This window comes from Perca fluviatilis, chromosome 21, assembly GCF_010015445.1.
Source record: "Perca fluviatilis chromosome 21, GENO_Pfluv_1.0, whole genome shotgun sequence".
Classification (NCBI taxonomy): domain Eukaryota; kingdom Metazoa; phylum Chordata; class Actinopteri; order Perciformes; family Percidae; genus Perca; species Perca fluviatilis.
The window spans coordinates 12,379,868-12,403,566 of NC_053132.1; the positions used below are offsets into that span (position 1 = coordinate 12,379,868).

A 23,699-nucleotide genomic window follows, 5' to 3' on the forward strand; every position below is an offset into this window, starting at 1 on the left:
TCTACCTAAGAAAAGAATCTTAAACACTGGATGTGAGGGCTGCAAACAATTATTTTTTTTATTATTGATTAAGATGTTACAATGAATCGACTAACTGTCAGAAACAAGTGAAAAATTCCCAGAATGAAATGCAAAACAAGATATTCAAATCACAATTATGTAATCAACAAATTGTTTCAGCACTGGGGAACATTGAACACTCCTCAACCTAAAAAAAGTCAGATGTAATATTAACTGGTCTCTGGTCAGCACACTGTTCCTACATTCCTCTGCCCTGTGTAAACTATTTGACACATTTTGAGAGCACTTATTTCATCTGCAGGCGAGAACTAAGAACTGCAGTATTAAATAGTTGGAATATATTTGAATTGCACTCTAATGTCAGCAGAAAACCAGATGTGTTGAGTTATTTACCACAGAAGGCCAAAAACAAGCCAGAGAACAGAAAATCCCCTGACAAGTCCGAGTTGGATTATTACCAGAAAACTGCAGATTGCCATCCTTTGAATCCTCACACAAATAACAGTGGTGGTTGAAGTATTCAAGTTATTTACTTGAGTAAATAACATGCCACCATGTAAAAAATACGTCATTACAAGTAAAGGCTCTGCATTCAAAAAGGTAGGTTACTTAGATATTCTTAGGTATCAAAAGTAAAAGTACTCATACTTTAGGTTATATTCTTATATATATATATATATATATATATTATGTTAGTTAAATATTAAACGTGATGAATGGATGTGTAAGCAGCGTTTGTTATAAATTGTCAAAAATTGAGCTGTTTTTAACGACTTTAATACATCACTAATAATGCAGCTGGATCATCTGCTTCACTTACGGCAGACCTGCCATGAAAGCTAACATAAAGAGACCCAAACTAAGAACTCTGAAATTACAAGCAAGATCCAGATTTTAGAAATGTCTTTAAATTTGCACCAAAATCCAACAAAAAAAAAACTAATTTAAAAGCTGTGGCTGTGTGTAAACAAAGCCTATTAGTGGAATTACAAAAAAACAAAACAACCACAATCTGGCATAAATGTTGACAGGTTTAGCTACCAGTCAGCAATTTTCTGAAAATCCAAAGACTATGCAGTGCAGATTTATATCAGAGACACAAAGAAAAAAAAAAAAAAAAAGAAAAAAGAAGAGCAACAACTGTTAATGGAATTACGTGTATTGACAAAATTGTGTTTTAATTTCATATTAGAATACAGTTGAGATTTGACATTATCATTCAGACCACCTTTTGATTCTCCTCATCATTAGGAAAATGTTGATTTTGGCGCTCTGGGGAGCAGGAGTTGTTTGCATGTTTGCTTTTGATATTGTCAGGTTTTGGTAAGTGCTCTAATGATGCTCTAACATCCCTCATTGACAGCACATTTGTTTGGAGGTTTTCTTACTGAGATGGGTTGAAACTATGTTGGCACATCTGGGCCCACATTTTGCAAGTCAAATCTGACGTTTGAACATTTGCACCAGGCGTTTTAATTTGTATCAGATTCTTTGACTATCAACCTCCATCCTCTTTCTGCATTTACATCACCTTGATGTTGTCATGCTAAATGTGATTTTAGAAGAAGAAAAAACAATGTTCCACCTGGTGCTTCAGCCTGTAAACATGGACCTTGGTCAGATTTGTTTTGAGCATTTTATCTTCACTGGCGGGACGTGAAGAAGATCAGGAATGGATGCAAGTCATAAGGCATTAGGTTTTATCCTGACTCTTGGGAAAAAATAAACAAGTTCTCCAATTTGATATATTTTACTGCCAAATCTTGGAGTGCAGAAATCTGGTTTAGGTCAGAGCAACCTTTTTTTTAGTCAATTAGAAAAACAAAACAAATAAATACATAAATAAGATAATATAAGCATTCCGCACACCAGAATTGAAGGTGAGCATAAACATCGATGCACCTGGAATTTAGCAATGACAATAAGCTTTGTAGGACATCAAAGGGAAACCAGACCCCATCTCAGAAATCACCACGACAACAGTTCTGATGATCCAAAAAGCGATGCACATCCACAGTACGTTACAAAAATAGACACAGTTCTGTCATTAGAATCACCGATAAAACACCTCACTACAACACTGACTACAGTATATCATCATGCATGGGTGGCACGTTGTTTTGTAAAACCAGAACTGTCACACGACCGGCTGCTACATTGACCAATGAGATCGCTGCTGCAGACGTTTCTGGAATATTCAGGGACAAGTTGGATAAAAGAGGAATAAAAGCCACTGATGTTAAAAAACTTCCATAATGATGTTGAGTGAAGAAGCAATATCGACTGTGTGCTCTAGTGGACCATTAAGATGGTTATAAATATGTCGACAATTGGCACGCTCTTGGCACTATGAAATGTTCATTAAAAACACAAAAAAGTTGATTAAACATTGCAGTTAAAATTACATTTATCGTTTCCTGTTAATATTTAACGGCAGTTTTAATTTAATGATAAATGCATCACTTATATTGTCTTGAGAACACTTGATCCATTCACTACACAGACATATAGTATGTGATAATCGTTGCCTTTTCTACATATTTCCTAAGTTACACACTGCATTACTCTGTTGTCAGTAAAGTCAGGTTATACGTTAGAAGAAGGTCTGGGTTCCCTCACTCTTCCACCATGTGCCATATTTCATTAAAGCCAGCAGCTTTTTAACAAATCATGATTCAAACTCTCATCCCTTTTTTTCAGATCTTAAAGCGCTCAAAAAGTTAATTTACTGTACATTGAAACGGTAATAACTTGCTGTGAACAGCAATAAAGACAAGTCAGTCTCCAATCAGTATCCTACCTCATCCATTGAAACATTGTTACTCCATATTTTCAGTGCTCTGCTTCTTGTCTATATTGATTAATAATTGAGTAATACTTACATAAAAAAAATCGGCTACATGACTGACCTTTCATGAAGAATGCACACCAAAGTGGCAAAAACAGTGGAGAATGAAGTGGACTTTTAAAATTGATCTACTTCAAATCTAAAACATCTTTGCAAGACCTTGGCCTGCCTGAACAATAGAAACCAAGGCCAAGAGCTTAGCAAAATGTGTTTTTTTAAATCCATCTTGATTAGCTACAGCTACGAAAAAAACACAAAAACAAGCTAAATGTGGTCAAGGCTCTCATGAAGATGACTTTTATCCTCAGAGGATGAAGAATGTATAGCTGTCAGAGGACTGTGAAGCTTCTTCTCCTCTGTTGTTTTGCCTTTTATTCATCAATTCATCAATCTTAGCCGCATCGGTGGCTTCCATCTCCGGTACGCTGTACTCGGGCCTGGACCAGCTCACGGGACCCTCTCTTGCAGTCCGTGGCCAGACCCAAGAAGCACATGGCGTCGATGAAACAAGTGGTAATGTTCAACTTGCAGCCAAACTCGCTGGTTGCATAGTCAAAGGGGAACGTGTGGTGATAGTTGTGAAATCCCTCGCCTGTAAGGTATAAGAAACAGTGGTGAACAAATCATACCAAATACTACTAATACTGAATGATGTTCACTCAAAAAATAGGATTAGGGGCTTGTTTAGAGTGAATAAGAAGTGACAAAAGAAACAACTTCTGTGATTGTAAGCAACGACCCTTTTAGCTCATGCTGATTAAATCCACCAAAGAGGTTGTGTTGTTTTGTTAATACGCAGGATATCTTAAAAACTACTTGACAGATCTCTAAGTACAATTTAATGGAAAGTTAAGCCATGGGTCAAGAAAGAGTAGTTTTCGGTTTGTAAAGGTCACCATTTGTTTTGGTTTGTAACGCTGAATCATGTGCAAAGTTGGTGCAAGAGTTAAATTCTCGTAAACCACTGCAGACACCTATAGTATGGTTTCGTATTTTCACCACTGTTGGGCTGTACTGGCCACTGGTCAAATTAAGAATAAAAAGTCTTGAACAACCATATAAGTAAAATATTTTCACGTAAGCTTAAAAAACGCTTTTGGTGAGCAACTTTTATTGGAATGAGCTGGGTTCCATCTTAGAACATCCAGTTCCGTCTTTAAAAATATCCACTACTGCACTAGTGACTCCTTTTGCTTGGTCCAGGCGCCTGCTTAGCGGGGGGGGTGCAGGTGGATAGAGTGGGAACCAGGCATATAGATTAACAAAACAGGCGTAAATAAAAATAAAACAAATACATTCAATAACTTACATATTTGATTTTGATCATTTTATTGAATCTTCAGCATGCATCAAATGTTTCAATGAGCCTGAAGAAGTTGTTCATTTGTTTTATGATATTCCATGCCGTTTCCCTATCGTTGGTTGCAGACCTAGTTTAGGCATAACTTATTAACCTGCTGATGCGTCTAGAGCAAGTGAGCTAAACAAATTTTATGCTCGCTTTGAGGCCATCAGCCATCAGTGGGTGGGTCCTCAAAATGTGTGCTGACCAACTAGCGCCGGTATTCACAATGATTTCAATCTGTCACTCAGGTCTGTCATACCCGTGTGCTTCACGAAGTCCATTATCATTCCTGTTCCCAAGAAAACAAGACCAGCCTGCCTGAATGACTACGGCCCAGTGGCACTCACCTCTGTAGTGATGAAATGCTTTGAGCGACTGGGCAAGGATTACATCTGCTCCTCACTACCCAGCATAGTGGACGCATTACAGTTTGCCTACCGTCCCAACCGATCAACGGAAGACGCCATAGCACACATCCTCCACACCACCCTATCTCACCTGGAAAAGAAGGGAACCTATGTGAGATTGCTGTTCATTGACTACAGTTCAGCGTTAACACCATAGTCCCTCCCAGGCTCGTCACAAAGCTTAAGGACCTGGGATTAAACAACTCACTGTGCATGTGGATCCTTGACTTCCTGACAGGCAGACCCCAGGTGGTGAGGGTGGGTGGACACACCTCTTCCACCCTCATCCTTAACACCGGAGCACCCCAGGGCTGTGTTTTGAGTCCCCTGCTGTATTCCCTGTACACACGACTGTGTGGACACTTTCAACTCCAACACCATCATCAAGTTTGCTGACGACACACCTGTGGTGGGCCTGATCACAGACAACAATGAAAAGGCCTACTTGAAGAAAGTAGAGGACCTGACCCGCTGGTGTCAGGACAACAACCTCCTCATGAATGTCAGCAAGACTAAAGAGATGATAGTGGACTTTGGTGTGGATATTTGGACTTTAATATCAATGGGTCCTTGTGGAGAGGGTGGACAACTTTAAGAACCTTGGTGTCCACATCACCGAGGTTCTGACCTGGGCGTTGCACACTGACTCAGTGGTGAGAAAGGCAAGGCAGAGACTGTTTCGCCTCAGATGCCTGAGGAAATTCCAGGTACACCTCAAATACTGAGCAATTTCGACTCCTGCATCATTGAGAGCGTCCTGATGTGGAACATGACTGCCTGGTACGGAAACAGCACCGAACAGGACCGCACGGCCCTGCAAAGAGTGGTTTGTTGGCTGAACATACAATAGGCAATGCCCTAACCTGCCTAGAGGATATTTACACCAGGCGCTGCAAGACAAAGGCTAGGAGCATCATTAAAGATCCAAACCACCTGGGTAACAGCTTTTTCTCCCTGTTGAGTTAGGTAGAAGATACTGGATACACCAGGCCAGCACTGAGAGGCTCAGGAGAAGCTTCTACATTCAGCCACTAGTATCCTAAATGGAGACACTGCCTTAAGCTAGGTTTATGGTCGCCGTGGTGTTCCCGGTGCGAGGTGGGTGAGCAAGAAAATCATATCTTTTGTGTCCAGCATGAAGGTCCCCGCCGCATGGTCGTGCACCTCTGAATTTTTGTAACTCAGCGCGCACTGCACGTTCCATTTCAACATGGACAGCTGGGAAGACTGCCCGAGCTGGTTTGCCTGTACAAACAACATGTAACTCTTCACGTACAGACAACAGGAACCGTTAAATGTAAAGGCATTTTGCTGGAGGGTGTGAGATCGCTTTGTCAAAGCTAAAAAACGGTCTCATGAGAAGAGTGTTCGTAACCTCAAGAGGCAGACAGTAATTTCGACATTAACGTTAATAATTAGAGTAGACAAATGCAATGTTTGGCAGTACGTTAGTGTTTATCATGGATGTGTTAACTACTGTTGCCAGGCATCCTGCTTTCCTTTACTTCCGCTCTCTACTTCTTCTCTTCTACTTCTTGCTTATTCACAGATTATTTTGTTTGTACGCCCCCTGGCGTTTTGGAGAATACTGCAAAGAAGAATGCGCTGAGTCTCCATGCATGCTCATAGCTTGCGCACCATCTACCGAGGCCCGCGCCATGGTGTCTTGCGCGATTATAAACGAAGCTTAAGACTGCTCCCCCCATCATACACACACACACACACACACACACATATATATATATATATATATATATATATTACTGTTTTTAATGCATACATTGTAGGAACTGACAGGATTACATTCCACTAAAGTTGCATTTTAAATGATTTCACGTGACAAACTCTTGAACCCCCTGTGAAGCCAAAAGTAGGCAACAGGTGCACTATCAGCTCTAGTGATCCTGCAAAATTGAATGGCATTTCATCTAGAGATGGCCCTATCTTGACAGTCATGAGTTTAACCTAAGTTGTTTTAATTCTTTCTTTATCTTTTCTTTTGTTACACTGAGTGCACGGGCTCATGTGTTTTTCATACCTATAGCGCTGAACGTGACAAACTTGTTCTCCCTGGGGTTGATGTTCTTGTCATAGGGCCGGTTCCCCCACATGTGAGCTGCGCTGTTGACCAACCAGGCGGCGTTCAGTACCAAGGTGTACCTCAGCAGAGCGGGGATGAAGTACGCCACCCACAGAGACTCCCCCCACAGGTACCAAGGCACAAACATGGGGATGAAGAAGCACATGAGCAGCACAGATGGCTTGTAATACCTGTGGGAGACAGAGTGGGGGGAGAGTAGAAAGAATGGCGCTGTTTACTCAGTACAGCTTAAACATTTACTCAGTACAACATGAATATTAAACACAAAAATGCTCTGCTTGTCAGGGATTGTTCATTCTCAATGTGACAGTTTTGCATTGAACCCAGGGCTGGACTGGGGTAAAGCAGGAAACCACCTGTCTTTGGACTCCCCCTCAACACATGTACATACCAGCAGGGTTCAACATTAGCACCATGTACTAGCCAAATGCTGGTTAAATATTCAATTGGCTGGTAGATTTGCTGCACTCACCAGCCAAAAAAACTAAATTTAAACATTCACTAGCCATTTGGCTTGTGGACAAAAAGTTAATTTTGAACCCTGCATACCAGCCCTTAATGCTGCCACTTAGCTGAGTGGTAAGTAAGATAGTATGATAGTTTACTCACTGAGTCAAAAAGGCTGCCTGGCTCAAGTCAAGTCTGTAAGTTAAACTAAAGCTGCATTTGTACACAGTATGCAACTTCTGTTAGTTAGTAGCCTGACAAGCCTGACCCACATAAAGATGTTGGGTCTGGGAACTCACCATTGACAGGGCTCAATCCGAGGGGCGGGATAAACAGTTGTCTTTCAAATTCCCTCTGCACGCAATAGGATAGCGCTACAACCAGGCAGAGCAACGAAGAAGGTAGCGGAGCTAGTTGATAGATTAAACTTTTGCCGTACCCGGTCGGCAAAACTCCGAACACATCTACCTTTTTTAAGAATGACTTCAGTGCCGTTCTTTGTTCTTTTCTTAAAGAAAAGCTTAACAAGTCTTCCAGAAGACTGCTGTTCCCAGCAGCAGCCATAAGCCCGCCCACCGACTCTATACACGATGTGATTGGCCTGACTAGAGTTTGGTTTTTCCAGCTCGCAAGCCAACGGAGAGTGCCTAGACCCCCCTGGTTGCAAAATAAATTTGCTGCCACTAGGGTGCGTCTAGATTTCTAGGCTAGTTAGTTAGTGCAATGTGGATAAATCTGAAAGCTTAGTATTATGTTTGCAAGTGCCTTAGCTTGCTAATACATAACTAACATTAGCTTACTAACAGCTAATTTGTCCTCTGGTAGACAAAGGGTGCTAAAGTATTCCTTTGACATGCTTAAATCTCTTGTTTTTAGCTAGCTACACTTTATGGAGTTGTTTTCCCCGCCGGTGGGGGTGGGACTTAAATGGGTTTTGTCTCCATGGTTGGATGGAGGTGGGCTGATGTAGGATGTGAATGGCCAGTGTTCAGATATGAGACAAACCAGTGGGCGAATCATATGATCTCTCTCTAATCCATGCCTGATTGAACCCAACCTTGAGTCAGTCAGAATCAGCTTTAATGGCCACGTAAGTGTGAATACAAACAAGGAATTTGACTCTGAATTTTTGTTGCTCTCAAAGTACAGAAATAGACATACGGCTAAAAACGACGACAACAAAGTTGAAGTGGTGCAACTGAATGCACCATGAGTATAAGTCTCTTCGGAGCCCACGCGCTTTACCGTTGGTTGTTTGTTTACATAACTCATGGGGATGCAAATGTTGCTACGCCAGTGACTTCAAGGAAGTGGGAGGATTTTCCAGTTCTGTTGTTTTTTTGACATCTCTGACTCCGGCAGTGGCATGGTGTCTGGAAAAGTGCAGCTGCAGGCTACCAGTATGCCAATGTAATGTTACACTATGTCTTTAGCTGCATGCTACCAGCTGGTAAGCTGCGCTGTATTTGTTGTTTGTTTTTTCTTCGAACCTGCGCAAATAGGAGATGGCAGAGAGAAAACGATACTGGGGAAAACGCCGATCTTGCTTTTAATTTCGTGAAGCAAAATCGAAAGCTCATTTCAATCGATATTCTATTTAACTTTGAAATTGTGACACCCATAGTAAACAGTAATCTAATAGGACAATGCAAAAGTTCAAATGGTGCTGGAATAGATAAATAAAATATAAAGGTTGCTTATATATCTGAGGCAGGTGAATATGACCGTAACCTCAACATGCACAAAGACATAACACAAAGAAGTAATTGTCACCTTGTTAAACCATGAATGACTACAGATACAACTCTGCAGCAGTGGTGGGTTAAAGTATTTTTTCTCCAATTTTAATTTTTTTGCCCTGTATTTGCTCTGTATGTGACATATCAGAAAATAATGTTTACTATCCACACTAACTGCCATATGAGTAAAGCGCAAAAGAAATAAAAAAAAAATCTTAAAGTTGTAAAATCAATCATTGATTGAAGCCACTTACTTCCGTTGAAACATTACAACTTTGTCGGCCTTTAGGTCACTGATTTCCAGCTTGCGTCCTTTTTCAATGACATCAGGGTGTTTGCGTACCAACAGCCAGCCAATGTGAGCAAAGAAGAAGCCTCTGCGGGCGTTGTGAGGGTCAGCATCTGTCTCTGAATATTTGTGGTGAACCCTGTGATCTCGAGCCCACTCAAAGATATCATTCTGTGGGTTCAAGTAAAGACAGAGATTACCTACACTGTAGACACAACATGGTACTTACACAGTAATGAAAACTGCTATTACCACAATGTTAAGTGTGTGTGCTTGTGTGAATGCAGATCTGTGAGTTTTGGGTACCTGAAATGCCATTGAGTTTGCAGCACCAAGAAAGATCCTAAGAGGTAATGTTGCCTTGTAGGATCTGTGACTCCACAGGCGATGAGCTCCTGCAGTAATTCCCAAAGCACTTATCAAAAAACAAAGTGCAGCTGTGGAAAGAAATGCATATACAAATTAAAGCAGCAAGCAGCATTGGACGGGCCCTTGCGGCCGTACATAAAGTCTTGAGAAGGCACAGACACATGAAATCTATCGGATTATTTTTTGTTTATGCATTCATCTATTGCCAGCAGGTGGCGCTATGATTATGGGTCAATATTGGCATGTAGATGTCCTCGGGGTTGGACTTATATGAATCATGACAAATTTGGAGCAGATGGGGCAATGTATACAAGAGTTCCAACCACTTCCTGTTTCAATGGCGAAACGCACAAAATGGCCGCCACGCCACAGCTATAGGTCTTAAGATGGCACGGACCAAATTAGAAGTCAATCGGATGAAATGTGTAAGAGGAATTTGTTAAAGTACAACAAATGGTCAAAACTGCACAAATGTTGCACAGTCAATTGAAATGGCGGACTTCCTGTTGAGTTTAGGGTGGGGCTCCAAGAGACTTTTTTCTACATCTTGACATGATACAGCTAGCCGGTAGTGGAGTTTAGCCAGAAAAAGTGTGCGTCATGCGGTAATGACAGTTAAGTTTAGGCACCAAAACAACTAGTTAAGTTAAGTTTAGGAAACAGACCGTGGTTTGGATTAAGACATTTCTGAGGAACGAACAAGCATTTCCAGGATGAAAGTATTTTGTTTTCGCTGCGCCGTGAACTCTGCTCTCGGGCTTGAAAGCGCTGTTTTATGTTGACACCACGTTGTGCTATTTCATTTTGAGATTATTTTCCATTGAATAATATTTAACTGTTACTAAGTTAAGTGCACTATATCAATGGTTTGAAAGGGGGATTTAATTATTGCATGTTTTGTTGTGAATGATCAAAAAACTGGGAGGCTTTAGGAGCCATTTTTACATGCCTATTCACGAAACCCATTGAATATGTAAATTTTCACCAGGGCAAGTGATTTTGGTGAGTTTTTGAGAATGTTAGGCCCTCAAAAAAGTGATTCATTTATAAATAAATAATAAGAAAAAGAATAATCCTAACAGTTTCAAGAGGGCCTTCGCCGCCCAACGTTAGTTGACGCTTAGGCCCTAAATAGTACTAATTAATTTTAATAATTACTTAATAAATAACTAACTAAATGCTACACATTGCAATGTCTATGCATCAAATGTTTTTGTACACTCTGTAAGGAGGAGGATCCTGCAACAAGTGATATATTGTGAAGGAGTTACAGATGTCACATTATCACACTAGCTTTACTGCACAATTTGTATAGCTAAAGATCATTCAAAGTTGCTTTTGACTGAAATGTTTTGTAGTTGCCTACGTGTTTACCAAGAGCTTAGATAACCATGAAGGAAGCAAGTCATGTTACCTGACACTGTGTTACTGTCATGGTAATGTAATTACGTCATATTAGACGAAGACCGGATGGACAAAACAATTGATTGCATGTACAAGACTGGAAATCTATTTTAAGTGCAGCCCATGTTTTGATTCATGAGAAATACACATCACAATGAATTCTAAGAAAATGTTCAGTAAGTAGCCTAATAAAGCAGCATGCCGTTTTTGTAAAATTACTTTCCATTTGTCCTGTGAGACTTTTACTTAATTTAAAAAAACACAAAAAAACTAAAACACGAGAGTTTGTCTTTGTTAGAAGAACAATTTTTCTGACAAGAACACACTATACAGTTTGCAGCTTTAAACACTTGGTAATGATATGCCCTGATCTATAATCTCACTACATGCAGAAAACAGGGAGGATGTACAGATCCGGGCCGACAAATTTTAGCGTGCAGCAGCGGTGACATAACAGCCGTGACTTGGGTAAATACTGTACGTATTCCACCGAAGTAAAAAGCCATGAACAGTCAGCTTGTGCAGTAGACTATACTCTAACAGGTAGTATTTTTACTTACACCAAAGCAAGGTCAAATGTGATGCTGTAGGAATGAGGAACAGGCTGTACACGGCACCTATATGCAATAGAGTCATCAAAAAGACATTTCTCCATACGATGACCATGGGAGGTTTGTGGCCTTCTTTCTCTTTGTATGTGTGATCAAACATGTCTTCTGTGCTGGCCTCTGTAAAACCATTTACATTGCTCGACTTGTGCTCCTTCTCCAACGCCTCCGCCTCCGTCATCGTTGCTGCGGTTTGGTGATTGTCTGAGCGATAGAAATTGAGAGAAATCGTTAATTTCCGGGTTTTATTTCTGACATGCGACATGCAGGCATAAACAGCGAATACGTGAATTCTTTTTTGCGCTATCTAGCATGGTAAGCAATCTGGCGCTGCTGGTCTGCGCTGGTGAGGAAGAGGATGGTAACGTTAATGTAACGATGATGCTGACATACAACATGCTGCGTTGCATTACACTAATATTACACATTTAGAACAAATAAACGGAAGATAAATAACTCACCAAAGAGAGGCATACGAGTAGAAAATTGAATCCGACTGTTAAAAGTGAAGATGAAGCTGGTGCGTTTAACCCAGAACTACAGCAACCCAGAAAGAGAGAGTGATGCGTTCGCTACGCAGCAAACGCATCAATAAGAGCTGGAGTTCGAGGTGCGATTGACCAATCAGCGCTCGGATGCCGCCTCAAGCACGGACTCTGATTGGCTACCTGCTTATCTGCTGTTCACCATTTATTCATTCTCCTGCCAGATGTATACCTCCTCTGGAGAGCAGCCGCTACTGTCTAGACATGTATTGAATTAACCGCTCACATATTTCCATTCACGCGTAGATTCAAACGAAACCGACGAGGTGTTAAAAAGTTACTTTACAGTTTACACCAATCCAAGCGGCAGAAGACCCCCGCCCGCCTGACGTTACACTGTGAAAATACAGGAATGCTTGTTTTGTCAAGTCCTAATCCCAAAAAAGAAATCCTTATAAAAAGAAAATTCACACAGTAGAAAAATACTATTAAAATGCAAGTAATATGAGCCAGTAAAATACTATAGCAGTAAATCAGAATCGCTTAAGTCACATGCGCCACAAATGACATGGGCCTATTTTTAGGAATATCATGTTCAACAAAGCAGTAAAATATATTTCACAGGATCCAAATTTAAAAGTGTTGACAAATCCATGAGTTTTCACCGGTTTCATCTTTATGACCTAGCTACATTGAAAGACAGATGTTTTGTCTCCATCTAGTGAAGAAATTATGCAGCACAGAAACCGACACTGTTATCGTCGATCCGGACAAAAAACAGCAAAAAACGGCCACAAACTCAGGGCTGGCCCTAGACTTTTGGGGGCCCTAAGCAGGACCACTGCACAGGACCAATTTGTGTAGTATATTGTAAATATTAGTTTAAAATAATGTACAAATATGCATTTAAAGACTAATGTGAGACCTATTAGCAGCAACACTATCTTTAAATAGACCGGCTCTGTTATGAGCTCTATCTATTGTGGGACACTTCAAGCACTCTTGGGGGCCCTCTGGTAGCCATGGGGCCCTAAGCAGCCGCTTAGTTTGCTTATGGGTCGGCCGGCTCTGCAAACTGATACATTTATGTCACCAACTGTGTCCAAAATCACTCACTTATTTACTACTCCCTTTTGTATTGACAAAATACAATAGGCCTCCTTAAACAACATTAGGGCATATCGAGTAAAAATAATTTATACAAAAAATAGCCTATACATAAAGTGAGAATAATAAATTATAACAAGAGTATATAGGCCATAGGCCTACATCCACAAGTAAAATCATTCAGAGGATTCGAGGGGGGAAAGGCTATAGTTTCCAATTTAGGCTATATGAGAAAAGGTCAAGAAAAAAAGGTAGCCTAATGAATTAGAAAATGTCTGTTTGAAAATATTAAATTTGGCATAGCCTACAATAATTAAAATAGAAACAGATATCCAGAGCACAATCTGGATTAAGATAGAATCAGATCATATCTCTCTAAGGTTAAAAGAGCAGAGATTGGGTTAAAAAACTCCAAATCTGTCCAAAATCTTTTGGCTATTTCACACTCAAAAAATAGGTGAGGGATTATTTAGCCTACATCGGTCACAGTCCATGGATGACAGAGCCTCGTTTTTTTTTTTTTTTTTTTTTTTAGAATTCAATTTACAGTCAGTCATCTCAGTTCGTAAACATAAATTGTACATATATGACAAATTACATAATATTAAAGTAGAATATAAAGTAATAAATTAAACAAAAAGTAAATAGCCTAAATGAAAAGGTGACAGATTTACAAACTTCATTGAAAGTGGTGACAGCAGGAGTTCTTAAAGCTTGTCATGTCATGTGGACGCGCCGGCAGTCGTTGTCATTACATTCCTCATGGGGGCGGCAGAAACTACGCAATATAGCTTTAATTAAATATTTCTGAGTAGATATTAGTCTAGTTATTAAAATACCTTTCTTATTTGTTACCAATTTAAGAGACTCAAAATACATTTCGATTAGGAAAAGTTTAAAACATGGGGTTGATTTAGAGAATGTATACCTATAGGCTAATAAAATAAAAAGATTTACATTACACAAGTTCCTATCTTTACATTCGAATAGGTGATAACATGTTTCCCCTCAACTGTGATTGCATGTGTTGTTTTAGATAATGTAATTTTCAAAGTCATTCCAGTAGACAGAGCCTCGTTCTTCTATGTGTGCAGCATCCACAAGGCGTCATCAGCAGGCGCCTGTATTTACTTCAGGTCCAGTTAGTCCGCTGTCCGCTGCAATGGAAGTAAACAGGGGCGAGGCGGAGCGCTGCATTGACATTGCAACTGCGGCGTTAACCAACAACCAGCCGGAGAAGGCGCAGAGGTTCCTGGAGAAGGCGCAGAGACTCTTCCCAACAGAGAAAGCGAAAGGTGAGTTAAGATGGCCGAGCCGAAGAACAGGGGCGCTTCATCTGGGGAGGTTCGCAGCATCATCACCTGCAGCTGCTGCATCACCACCTGCATCCCGGATAAGCTCTGCAGCGCATATGTAGCCGGGGCCTTTGATAACCAGCTAGCTGGTTTAGTTACTTTGTCATAATGTTGTAAACTCCTACTGTAGCTATTGTTTATGAAATATTATATAGGCCTACCCCTGCTCAACATGAAGCAGATGTGCTAATGGCTATTCGTGGTATGTTATCAGTTGCTTTTCCATTAGACAGCTAAGCCTAGGAAGTAAGTTACAGGGCAAGATTGGGAGGGGGTACAAAGACCCCTAGATCCTAGAAAGCCTGTTTCTTATGTATTATCACTCTGTTTATTTTATTTATTTTTTGGTAACACATAATATCTCTAGACTCACCAGTCCCAGCTCCAGACCAAGAGATAGCCTACAAAATACAATACATGGCAAAATCAATATACAGAAAAGTGAGAAATACACACACAAAATAATATACTTTATGTACAGTACATGATGTACTGTGTATAAATGTGCCATTACGATACATACATAGCTTACCTAGATATGTACATGTACCTAATAGGCCTACAGAGTATGATATGACACACCTCACAAAATAAGAAATATGTCAAACACTCTACAACAACAAATCAAAAAAAATAAATGCAGCAGCTATAATCATGCAGCTATCCTGGGTAAATGTCCATTATACACAAATAACTTGGATCATGATACAAGTTATAATTGTATACGTCCCATGTACAGTCCGAAATTCTGATTTTATCTGACCGTCCTAGCTGATCTTCTCACTAACTCTCCACATTATGTATATATTTTGGTCACACACATTTTCCTGTGTCTAAATATCACCTGAAAGCACCAACAGTCATCCCTAAAATAGTGTAACATTGATATGCAGTATTATCAACATTAAGATATATGGATGTACAGTAGGCAGGCATTGAGTAAAGCAACTTAAATTGAACACAGACTTAAGACACTGTAATATTATGATATAACTCAAATGCGTTTTTGAGGCATCTTAAAGGCTCCACTACTGTTCATTCTCAGCTTATATTACTTATCTAGCCGTGTTTTCTGCTGAATGCACCAGTAGCCATCCTAAAATACTGTCACATAAATATGTTAATATTTAGACATTTGGTCTAAAATAGTGTGTTATTTGAGTTTTTCATGAATATGGGTGAAATGTTGATTGATTGATGGGTGAAGTAATAGGTGAAGACCTTTTTCAATTTTAATTAGAATTTGCTCCCAATGCTTATAAAACCCAAATTTAAATTCTAATAGATAATAAAAAACCTAGATATTAATATGAGATTCCTAAGAGGCACCACAGTTTCTACTCTGACGATATTGTGTTATGGCTCTCTTATATAGCTGTTGAAGTAATCTAATAATCCATCCAAACAACCACTTTCTGTGATTGAAGTGCCTGTGTTACAGCCTCTGCTGATATGTTAACTACTAATGCAGGGAATTCTGATGTCAGCTTTAAGCTGTACCTTTTCAGCCACTACCATGTAGAATGCTTCTCTGAATATATTTTTATAATTCACATCACTGTTATTGTGTCCCTTCTAGTACTACTGGAGCTAATAGCAAAGAATGGATTTGCATCTAGACAAGGCGGCCACTCAGACTTCAGTGGGGTCTCGGGGCCTCGACAGTGGCAGACCAACAGCGAGGATACCAGACCGGAAGAAAAGCCTTCAGACACCTCAAAATCTTATACGGCAGACCAGCTGGATGCTGTGAAGAGGTAAGTCTGATAAATCGTATAAATCTGGTATTTCCTCTGTGGGTTTATTGAAATGGTTGACATACTTTTAGCACCTGGCACTGAGAATCACGTGTTCCCTACACAGGATAAAACAATGTAAAGACTTCTATGAAATTCTTGGGGTCCAGGCAGACGCCTCTGAGGATGAACTCAAAAGATCATATAGAAAACTTGCTTTGAAATTCCATCCAGACAAGAATCACGCTCCAGGTGCTACAGAGGCCTTTAAAGGTGAACTTACATTCATTACTGATGTTGGTGTCATGCAGAAGCAGAAAGCCTAATTAGAGGCTATAATTATGGCTACAGAAGTTGTCTTTTAGCCCTTCTTTGTGATGCTCAAACATAATTTGTCTTCTTAATTATTTATTTTCAACAGCTATTGGGAATGCGTATGCTGTTCTGAGTAATGCTAACAAAAGACAACAGTATGATCAATGTGGAGAAGAGAGGAGGCATCCTTCAACACACAGCCCGGACAATGGAAACTTCGAGCCAGATATTTCACCTGAAGACCTCTTTAACATGTTTTTTGGAGGGGGTTACCCATCAAGTTAGTGTCACTGTTTTGTGTCTTTAATGCCAAGCTTGTGAGATATAGTGTTTTTTTATTTGTAATACTTGGTATGATCTGTCTATTAAGTGCTACATGTGCTACATTAACCTAGGTAATGCTAATGTGTACACTAATGGGCGGATGCGTTACCAAAGGCGAGAGAGAAGAGAGCGACAGCGGGATGTGAGTTTGATGTTGTCATTAGAGCTCCTGCCAACTGCAGATGTGCAAATAATGTAATGTTATGGCTAAACAGCACCGGGAGACATTGAGTCATCTGTCATTTTACATATTGAGGTGCATTCAGCAATATTCAAGTGTATTTTAAAAGATTTTTTAAGTGTGTTTGATTCCGCTGTGAGATTTTGACACAGAAATGTTTTCTTTGCAGGGAGGCTTTGCGCTCTTCGTGCAGGTCATGCCCATCCTCATCCTGGTTATTGTGTCGGCCCTCAGTCAGATCATGGTCAACAGCCCCCCTTACAGCCTCAGCTTCAGGTCGTGAGTGTGATTCCCTTATTCTGAACGCATGCCTAAGAAAAGTTGTTAAATGACACAAACTAACCGTTGTTCTGCAAAATTCCAAACGACTTACACAATCCCAACCCAAGTGCATTTCATAATTGTTATTCAGTATTGTCTTGCTATTTTTTTGTACAAGCCAGAGAGCAAAGAATTGTCTTTGAAATGCCACTGACTTATAGATTAACCGGCCTAAAGGTAGATTTACTTTCATAGTATTTGCAGTTAGATTACTTTCTAAGACAGATCCATTGTATTGACCTTTCAGTTTCTTGTTTGACGTGGGAATAACATCTTGATGCTGCCTCACTTAATTCCAAATAATCACAGACCTCCTCTGTGTTTTTGCAAGGATTGCTGGCTCCATTTGTCTGGCCTCTCTCCATGTTGTCTGCCTTTGTGTTTCAGATACACTTCTGTGAGCCATTATCTGCCATGAGTGATGTTAACAGAGACAGGCGGTGCCAGATCTGTCAGCCCTGTGCTGCGTTCGGTCATATGATATCTCTCCCACACTTTGTCCTATTTTTGCGCAGGTCAGCAGGTTACACACAGAGGAGGCTAACGGAGAACCTGAAGGTGCCATATTATGTAGGGGAGCAGTTCTCAAGGGAGTTTACTGGACTGAATTTGAAGAATTTGGAGCAGACGGTGGAGGATGATTATATTTCCAACCTTCGCAACAATTGCTGGAAGGAGAAACAACAGAGTATGTTTGCCAAGAAAACACATTGTATTTATTTATTTATTTAATTATGAATATTGACTGTTGTTGCTGCCATTATCAGTTTGGGGAATGTGATTAAAGACATATTCTGATTTTTGTTACCAACTCATATATCTTTCATTAATTGTTTCTGTTGTTTCCTGCAGAGGAAGGCATGCTTTACAGAGCTCGCTATTTTGGAGACAATGATCTGTACCAAAGAGCACAGAGGGCTCGCACGCCAAGCTGCGCCAAGCTGTCCGAGATCACAGCTTCATTACATGGTTGATGCTGCTTTCATAATTAAAAGCAAGGTCTCTATCTATTTTTTTTTTCTTCAAATCTATTGCTCAACACATTTTGTACTAATGACCTGCGTGTTTTGTTTCATTTCACAAAGTCAAAATGTTTCCTTTTATTTCTTTGCTTCTTGTCTCCAGGTTTCCAGAATAAACACAAAAGATTATTGGCTGTAAATAGATGAGCTTTAGCAATCTGGAGACTGAAGATGACTCAACAAGCAAACAAACCAGCACCAATGCACCAATCAGCATCACATTGACCACACAAACTGGCTGAAGCCCTTTCTGTGGAATTTTAGTATGTGAATTTAAAATATAATGTTTTGAAATGAAGAAAAGAAAACACTCAAAATAGTTTGTCCTTCTGACAAGTTAGGGATTTGGAAAACCTCCAAGCCCCAGTTTTGAATGGGAGCCATGAAGCTGGCAGTGGTCATTTTATGTTTGTTTGTTTTTTTGCGAGAATGCAGTATGAAATCAGAATGTAGCGAGATTAGATATAGTCGTACGGATGTTATTTATGTAGCAGTTTAATATATACCACAGTGAACGCTTCCTCTTTCATTTAACACAGTCAAATCAGCAGAGAAGACGAGTTTTTTTTTGGGGGGGGGGGGTGCTGATTTGAGTTCAAATGCACATTCAGAAACTATGCAGTAATAATGTGAAGCCTCTGATGAATATACACTCATGTCTAGGGTTTGTCAGACAAACACCTGAGATTTGTCTTGTGTGTGTGTGTGATTACAATTAGGATATGTCCCTTTACACTTTGCCTCTTTTAATTGTATTAAGGTTAGAATTATATGCACTTCACAATGAAAGCCAAGAGAATGAGAGATGTGCCTACCTAGAAAGTGGGACGTTCTAGTTTTTGAGCATATGTCTCTGATGAATATGATCTGTTAGAAAAAGCAATATTTGTCACGTTTTAAGTTCAAGTATGCTATTTATGTTTTGTATTATTTATTTAAAAATGGATGATAAGACTAAGAAAACAATACAGTTCTTGCTCACCTTTTCCACCATGTTTTTACTCCCAGATGAAAATAAATATGGATGCTTAAAAGGTGTTGGACATGACTCATCACTTAGAACAGAATAAGCACAGAATGCGGAGACAAAAGCTCAGTTTGCACGTTCAGCTCGTGAAGCCTGCCAGTCGTCTGGCTGAGACTAGAAACAGGAAACGTAGCTTTGTGCACGTACACATTTTGGGGCATGTGCAGCACGTGCCGGGCAAGAACTACAGCGTTACATTCTCTAACCGCAAATGTACTCTACTGTTGTTGGCAGATGTGCTGCTTTTTCATTTGGGCTTTCCAGAAATATGACTTTTTCTTCAATTTTGAAACTTTGTCATTGTTGTACATGATGTAGCTGATAATTGCTGGCTCATGTGCCTGACAGCTGATCTATATTAAGATATAGCTGAACATTACTCCTCACTACAGGTATCTTAGTATTCTGGTATAGTTTGTCAAAGTACAGGCATACAGCTTCATATATGTGGTTGTACATTTAGCAGAATCACACTTTTACCTCATAACGTTCCCAAATTCCCATAGGAAAAATTAATCTGGGTAGAAACCTGCAAATGCATGGTCTAAATCTGATATGTTACATGAAATAAGACCACAGAAAAGAATTGTTAAAAAAAATAATTTATTTGCAGTCATGAAAGTACAAAAACAGTGCAAGGTTATGAATATTTGAATGTCAAATAAATAAAGTTGAAAGCAGGACAGGTCTACACAGAAACAAGATAAAGTTACATTATTTTGAAAACTTAGCCGCAGCTTGCACATAAACTTCACAATGCAGGCATTGGAAAGCCTTTGTTCTTGAATTCAAGCAGTCACTAGGGCCCCTAACGATTTGCTTGGTGTACAATTCATCACTTGGTGTACATAACTAATGTATAAAAAGAAAAACATACACAATGGTCTTTAATGACTAATCATATAGCTGCCGTTGTACGTTTCAATAGAAACTGAGGTACACGCTTTAATACTCGCAAAACATTCTACATATGTAATTTCAAACACAACACCTGCTCCAGGTACCATAAACTCCCTTACAGTGGGAACAATATGCTGACAAAGTCCATCCTTTAAAAGGCATCATATACATGTAGTTAAAGTAATAAGGCCCTTCAGTGAACTTAACTGGGCGTTTTTTTAAAGACAATAAAACATCAACAGTCCATAACATTTCTCAACATTCCTCAATGAGCAGTTCTTCAGAACAATACAGTTTCTTTCTGATCACTCGGAAACCAGTGCTAAGTTTAATAGCTTGTCTCACTACTGGAGTGGAAGGAGACTTTGTGCTAAAAAGTCCTTGGATCTTAGGCCACAGCCCGCCAGACTCTAGCCTCAACACCAGAGTTAGCTGAAAGGTGGGGACAAGGTAGGGGTCCACAGATAGCTGTGCCATGCTCTCACAGACGGCCCCTTGCTCCACACATAGGTCAATGAGGGCCCCTCTTAAGCCGCAGGGCTCACTAGCTGCCAGGTGAAGGAGCTCCTGTCCGATGTGCTCCAGAAGTTTCTCAGGGATGAGCAGTTTGGCACATCTTAAGGCGCAGTCTGAGTCTTTGGCTTCCCTCAGGCTTCCTGCAATAAGGTCCACTACTTCTTTCAGGATGGTCTCCTCCATTGGATCATAAAACAGGTCTTCATTACAGGGAGACAGGTCACTGTAGATATCTGACCCTGTTAACGAGACACAACGGGTTAGAACTGAATAAAGAGGAATGGCTAATCCACCTCTAAGTAACGTTTGCAGCGTTGTTTACCTGAGTCTGAGAGATCACTCCTGCTGCCATTGTTGGACACTGACTCAATACTGCTGCTGTTGGCAGATGTGCTGAAATCAGCCAATCTTTGCACCAGTTTACCCCAGGACAGCCTCCTGTGACTGCTGTCCACTGGAGAAGGGGGTGAGCTGCCGACATCAGTGGGTGCAGAGAGAGCAGGCATGGTTGTCCTATTTGCAGTATTCAACAGTATCAGCTGCTTTTGTGGTCAGCTGTTTATGAGGAGACAAAAACAACAAATAAGCACTCAAAACTATAAAAGACAGTATGAACAGGACAAGTTTACAGGAAGAACACCTTTGTTAACGTACAAACGTTAGCTGTTAAAACTGTTCAAATTAGCTATCAGGCTAGCAATATCAGCAATTATAACATAGTACTTACAGCTTATTTGACAACGGTGTCGTTCAAGTCCGTTGTCGATGTTTAAGAAAGTTATTTGAAAGGTTATTGTCTGCAAAAACAACCATTTGGGAACTTCTTCCTGCTACACTTCCTCATTCGTACACCTGCGGCCGAGCACTCACTGCGTTTTGTCCTGCAACAATGTTTTTATAGTGGCTATTAGGCCACGCCCACTCATATCCAGCCAGCCAATCAAAAAGAGAGGCACGGCATCGGAGCTAAATCTTGCCTGGTAACATGCCAGCAGAGAAGAAAGAAAAACAGGAGGAGGAGAAGGGGGGTTTGGGTGATGAATAGCAAACCCCAGTATTGTGGAAATATACAGGGACTTGCCTGGGCTTGCAAAGATCATATTGTATTTTCTTTGTTTAATATCCTTCATAAGCATAAATAAATGGCTTTGCTGTATGTGCATCCAGTGTATAGATGACATTGAATAAAGTCAATGCAGGCTAGGCTCAGCTGGTTGAGTGTTGCAGTGCACATTACGTCACCTGTTTTGCTCAAGCATTACATCAGAATTTTTCATCTGCTACAGAGAGGTGCAAACAACACACACGCAGCTCCATATTACAACACTGCGAACATGATAATATGCTAATATGTGTTAATATTAGTTTGTCAAATACTGTATATACTGTCATATCCACCTCAGGTTTATAAGCAACCTGTTATATTGTATTAATATGTATATTTATTTCAGCACCATTTGCACTTTTGCATTGCAATACTTACTGTTTACCACCCTCATAGAGCTGTTTGTTTACATGTGTGTATTATGTACATGTTTATGTATGTATGTACTGTATATATTCACTTTTTTATATACAAACCTACATCTGTACATAGTTGTCAAATGTTTATCTTTACATAGCATTGTTGTCCTTGATTTTAGCTGTAAATCTATTTCTGTGTATGTACTTTGAGAGCAAAAAAATGCCAGAGTCAAATTCCCTTTTATGTATTCACGCTTACTGGCCATTGAAAGTGATGCTGATTCTGAAAGATGTATATCTTCCTAAATTTGCCCTCAAACAGAATGACAATGAAAACATGCAGAGCTATAGGAATGCACCAGAAGGATATAGCTGACACTACTATTTAATTATTTCTCTAGCCTTACTGTCCCAAAATATGTTCTGGTGCTATAAAAGTGCTTTAAGATAGATAGATAGATAGATAGATAGATAGATAGATAGATAGATAGATAGATAGATCTTTATTGTCATTGTGCTCAGAGTACAGTAACAATCTGTTCAGCAGCTATTCAGCAGTGTGCATAAAAAAACAAAACAAAGTCAAGTAAACAGAAGAAAGACGAGAGAAAATATGAATAAAAGAAAAAGACAAGTTTCCTAAATAGTAAAACATAAAACACTATATATGAATTTCATTTGTTACAGTAAGTGATGGCATGCTAGATGAAACACAAGCTAGTTGCAAGAAAACTTTGAACCCAGAAAACTGCTGGGTTTCTGACTTGTTGGGCTGTACTGTACATAACACATTCAATGTTTACTTAAAGAAAAAAAAATTGGAAAGCAGCCAGATATATGCTGTGCTGCTACACGTGAGTGGGACAGAATGTACTTTAATTCAGGGAGGAACTGAAAGACATAAACACGTGTAAGTACAATATGTTCTGAGGGGGGATGTTATGAATTAGGATTCGTCAGAAAGTTTTGATGGGGAAAAAAATGTTAGTTCCTTTCTGCTATTCATTAAAGTGGGGGCCAAAGTTAAAGGCTTCAGTTGCTCATGTAAAACCAGAAAACAGTTTTAAGAACTATGAGCAAACAACTTGTAAACTAAGTTCCTAGAAAGAGTGATGTCAACCTTTTGAACTCTTCAAGCTGCAGCTGGAGGCGGGTCCTGTAATGCCCAGGGCCGTCCTTAGTCATTGACACCGAGAACAGTACATTGTGTACGTTCCCACCCCTCATTTGTTTGAAAAAAGTCGTTCACTGACCAAAACAACATGTTTCCTCGCTGCCAACACAGCAGAGAAGTGGAACGGAAGCAGATACGGTTTAGAATCTTTGACGGAAGCAATCACATCAGTGAGTTTCAGACGTTAAATCATT

At 39.9% G+C, this 23,699-nt stretch overlaps 3 protein-coding genes across 4 annotated transcripts; 1 reads left to right on the forward strand and 2 right to left on the reverse strand.

The window, feature by feature from the left end:
- Positions 1-33: 33 nt before the first annotated feature.
- Positions 34-12,195, reverse strand: scd (stearoyl-CoA desaturase (delta-9-desaturase)). Its single transcript, XM_039787469.1, has 6 exons — positions 12,040-12,195; positions 11,531-11,782; positions 9,504-9,634; positions 9,163-9,368; positions 6,660-6,892; positions 34-3,461 (listed from the first exon to the last, which is right to left on the reverse strand). The coding sequence occupies exons 1-6, from the start codon at positions 12,050-12,052 to the stop codon at positions 3,262-3,264; spliced, it is 1,035 nt and encodes a 344-aa protein (XP_039643403.1). The 5' UTR covers positions 12,053-12,195; the 3' UTR covers positions 34-3,261.
- A 2,073-nt stretch (positions 12,196-14,268) lies between these two features.
- dnajb12b (DnaJ heat shock protein family (Hsp40) member B12b) lies at positions 14,269-19,460 on the forward strand. 2 transcript variants are annotated; one of them, XM_039787471.1, is made up of 9 exons: positions 14,269-14,465; positions 16,105-16,282; positions 16,389-16,534; positions 16,683-16,856; positions 16,972-17,042; positions 17,251-17,357; positions 17,918-18,090; positions 18,255-18,401; positions 18,528-19,460. In XM_039787471.1, the coding sequence occupies exons 1-8, from the start codon at positions 14,333-14,335 to the stop codon at positions 18,374-18,376; spliced, it is 1,104 nt and encodes a 367-aa protein (XP_039643405.1). In that variant the 5' UTR covers positions 14,269-14,332; the 3' UTR covers positions 18,377-18,401; positions 18,528-19,460. The 2 variants fall into 2 exon arrangements, with proteins under 2 accessions (XP_039643405.1, XP_039643404.1); XM_039787470.1 differs by having other exon boundaries at positions 14,271-14,465; positions 17,251-17,360.
- Positions 19,461-20,040: 580 nt separating this feature from the next.
- On the reverse strand, positions 20,041-21,752 carry ddit4 (DNA-damage-inducible transcript 4). The gene is made up of 3 exons (XM_039787473.1): positions 21,595-21,752; positions 21,190-21,422; positions 20,041-21,106 (listed from the first exon to the last, which is right to left on the reverse strand). The coding sequence occupies exons 2-3, from the start codon at positions 21,371-21,373 to the stop codon at positions 20,607-20,609; spliced, it is 684 nt and encodes a 227-aa protein (XP_039643407.1). The 5' UTR covers positions 21,374-21,422; positions 21,595-21,752; the 3' UTR covers positions 20,041-20,606.
- Positions 21,753-23,699: the final 1,947 nt, after the last annotated feature.

What these genes read in the sequence shown, in the direction of transcription:
- scd (XM_039787469.1), bottom strand. An exon ending in GTTGTAATGTTTCAACGGAA is followed by an intron (nt 6,893 to 9,162) that starts GTAAGTGGCTTC and finishes TGTCTCCCACAG; the next exon opens with GTATTACAAGCCATCTGTGC. An exon ending in TGTCACGTTCAGCGCTATAG is followed by an intron (nt 3,462 to 6,659) that starts GTATGAAAAACA and finishes TATACCTTACAG; the next exon opens with GCGAGGGATTTCACAACTAT.
- dnajb12b (XM_039787470.1), top strand. Translation starts at nt 14,333, where the DNA reads ATGGAAGTAAACAGGGGCGAGGCGGAGCGCTGCATTGACATTGCAACT. An exon ending in CAGCTGGATGCTGTGAAGAG is followed by an intron (nt 16,283 to 16,388) that starts GTAAGTCTGATA and finishes TTCCCTACACAG; the next exon opens with GATAAAACAATGTAAAGACT. An exon ending in TGGAGGGGGTTACCCATCAA is followed by an intron (nt 16,857 to 16,971) that starts GTTAGTGTCACT and finishes ACATTAACCTAG; the next exon opens with GTAATGCTAATGTGTACACT.
- ddit4 (XM_039787473.1), bottom strand. Translation starts at nt 21,373, where the DNA reads ATGCCTGCTCTCTCTGCACCCACTGATGTCGGCAGCTCACCCCCTTCT. An exon ending in GAGTGATCTCTCAGACTCAG is followed by an intron (nt 21,107 to 21,189) that starts GTAAACAACGCT and finishes TCTCGTTAACAG; the next exon opens with GGTCAGATATCTACAGTGAC.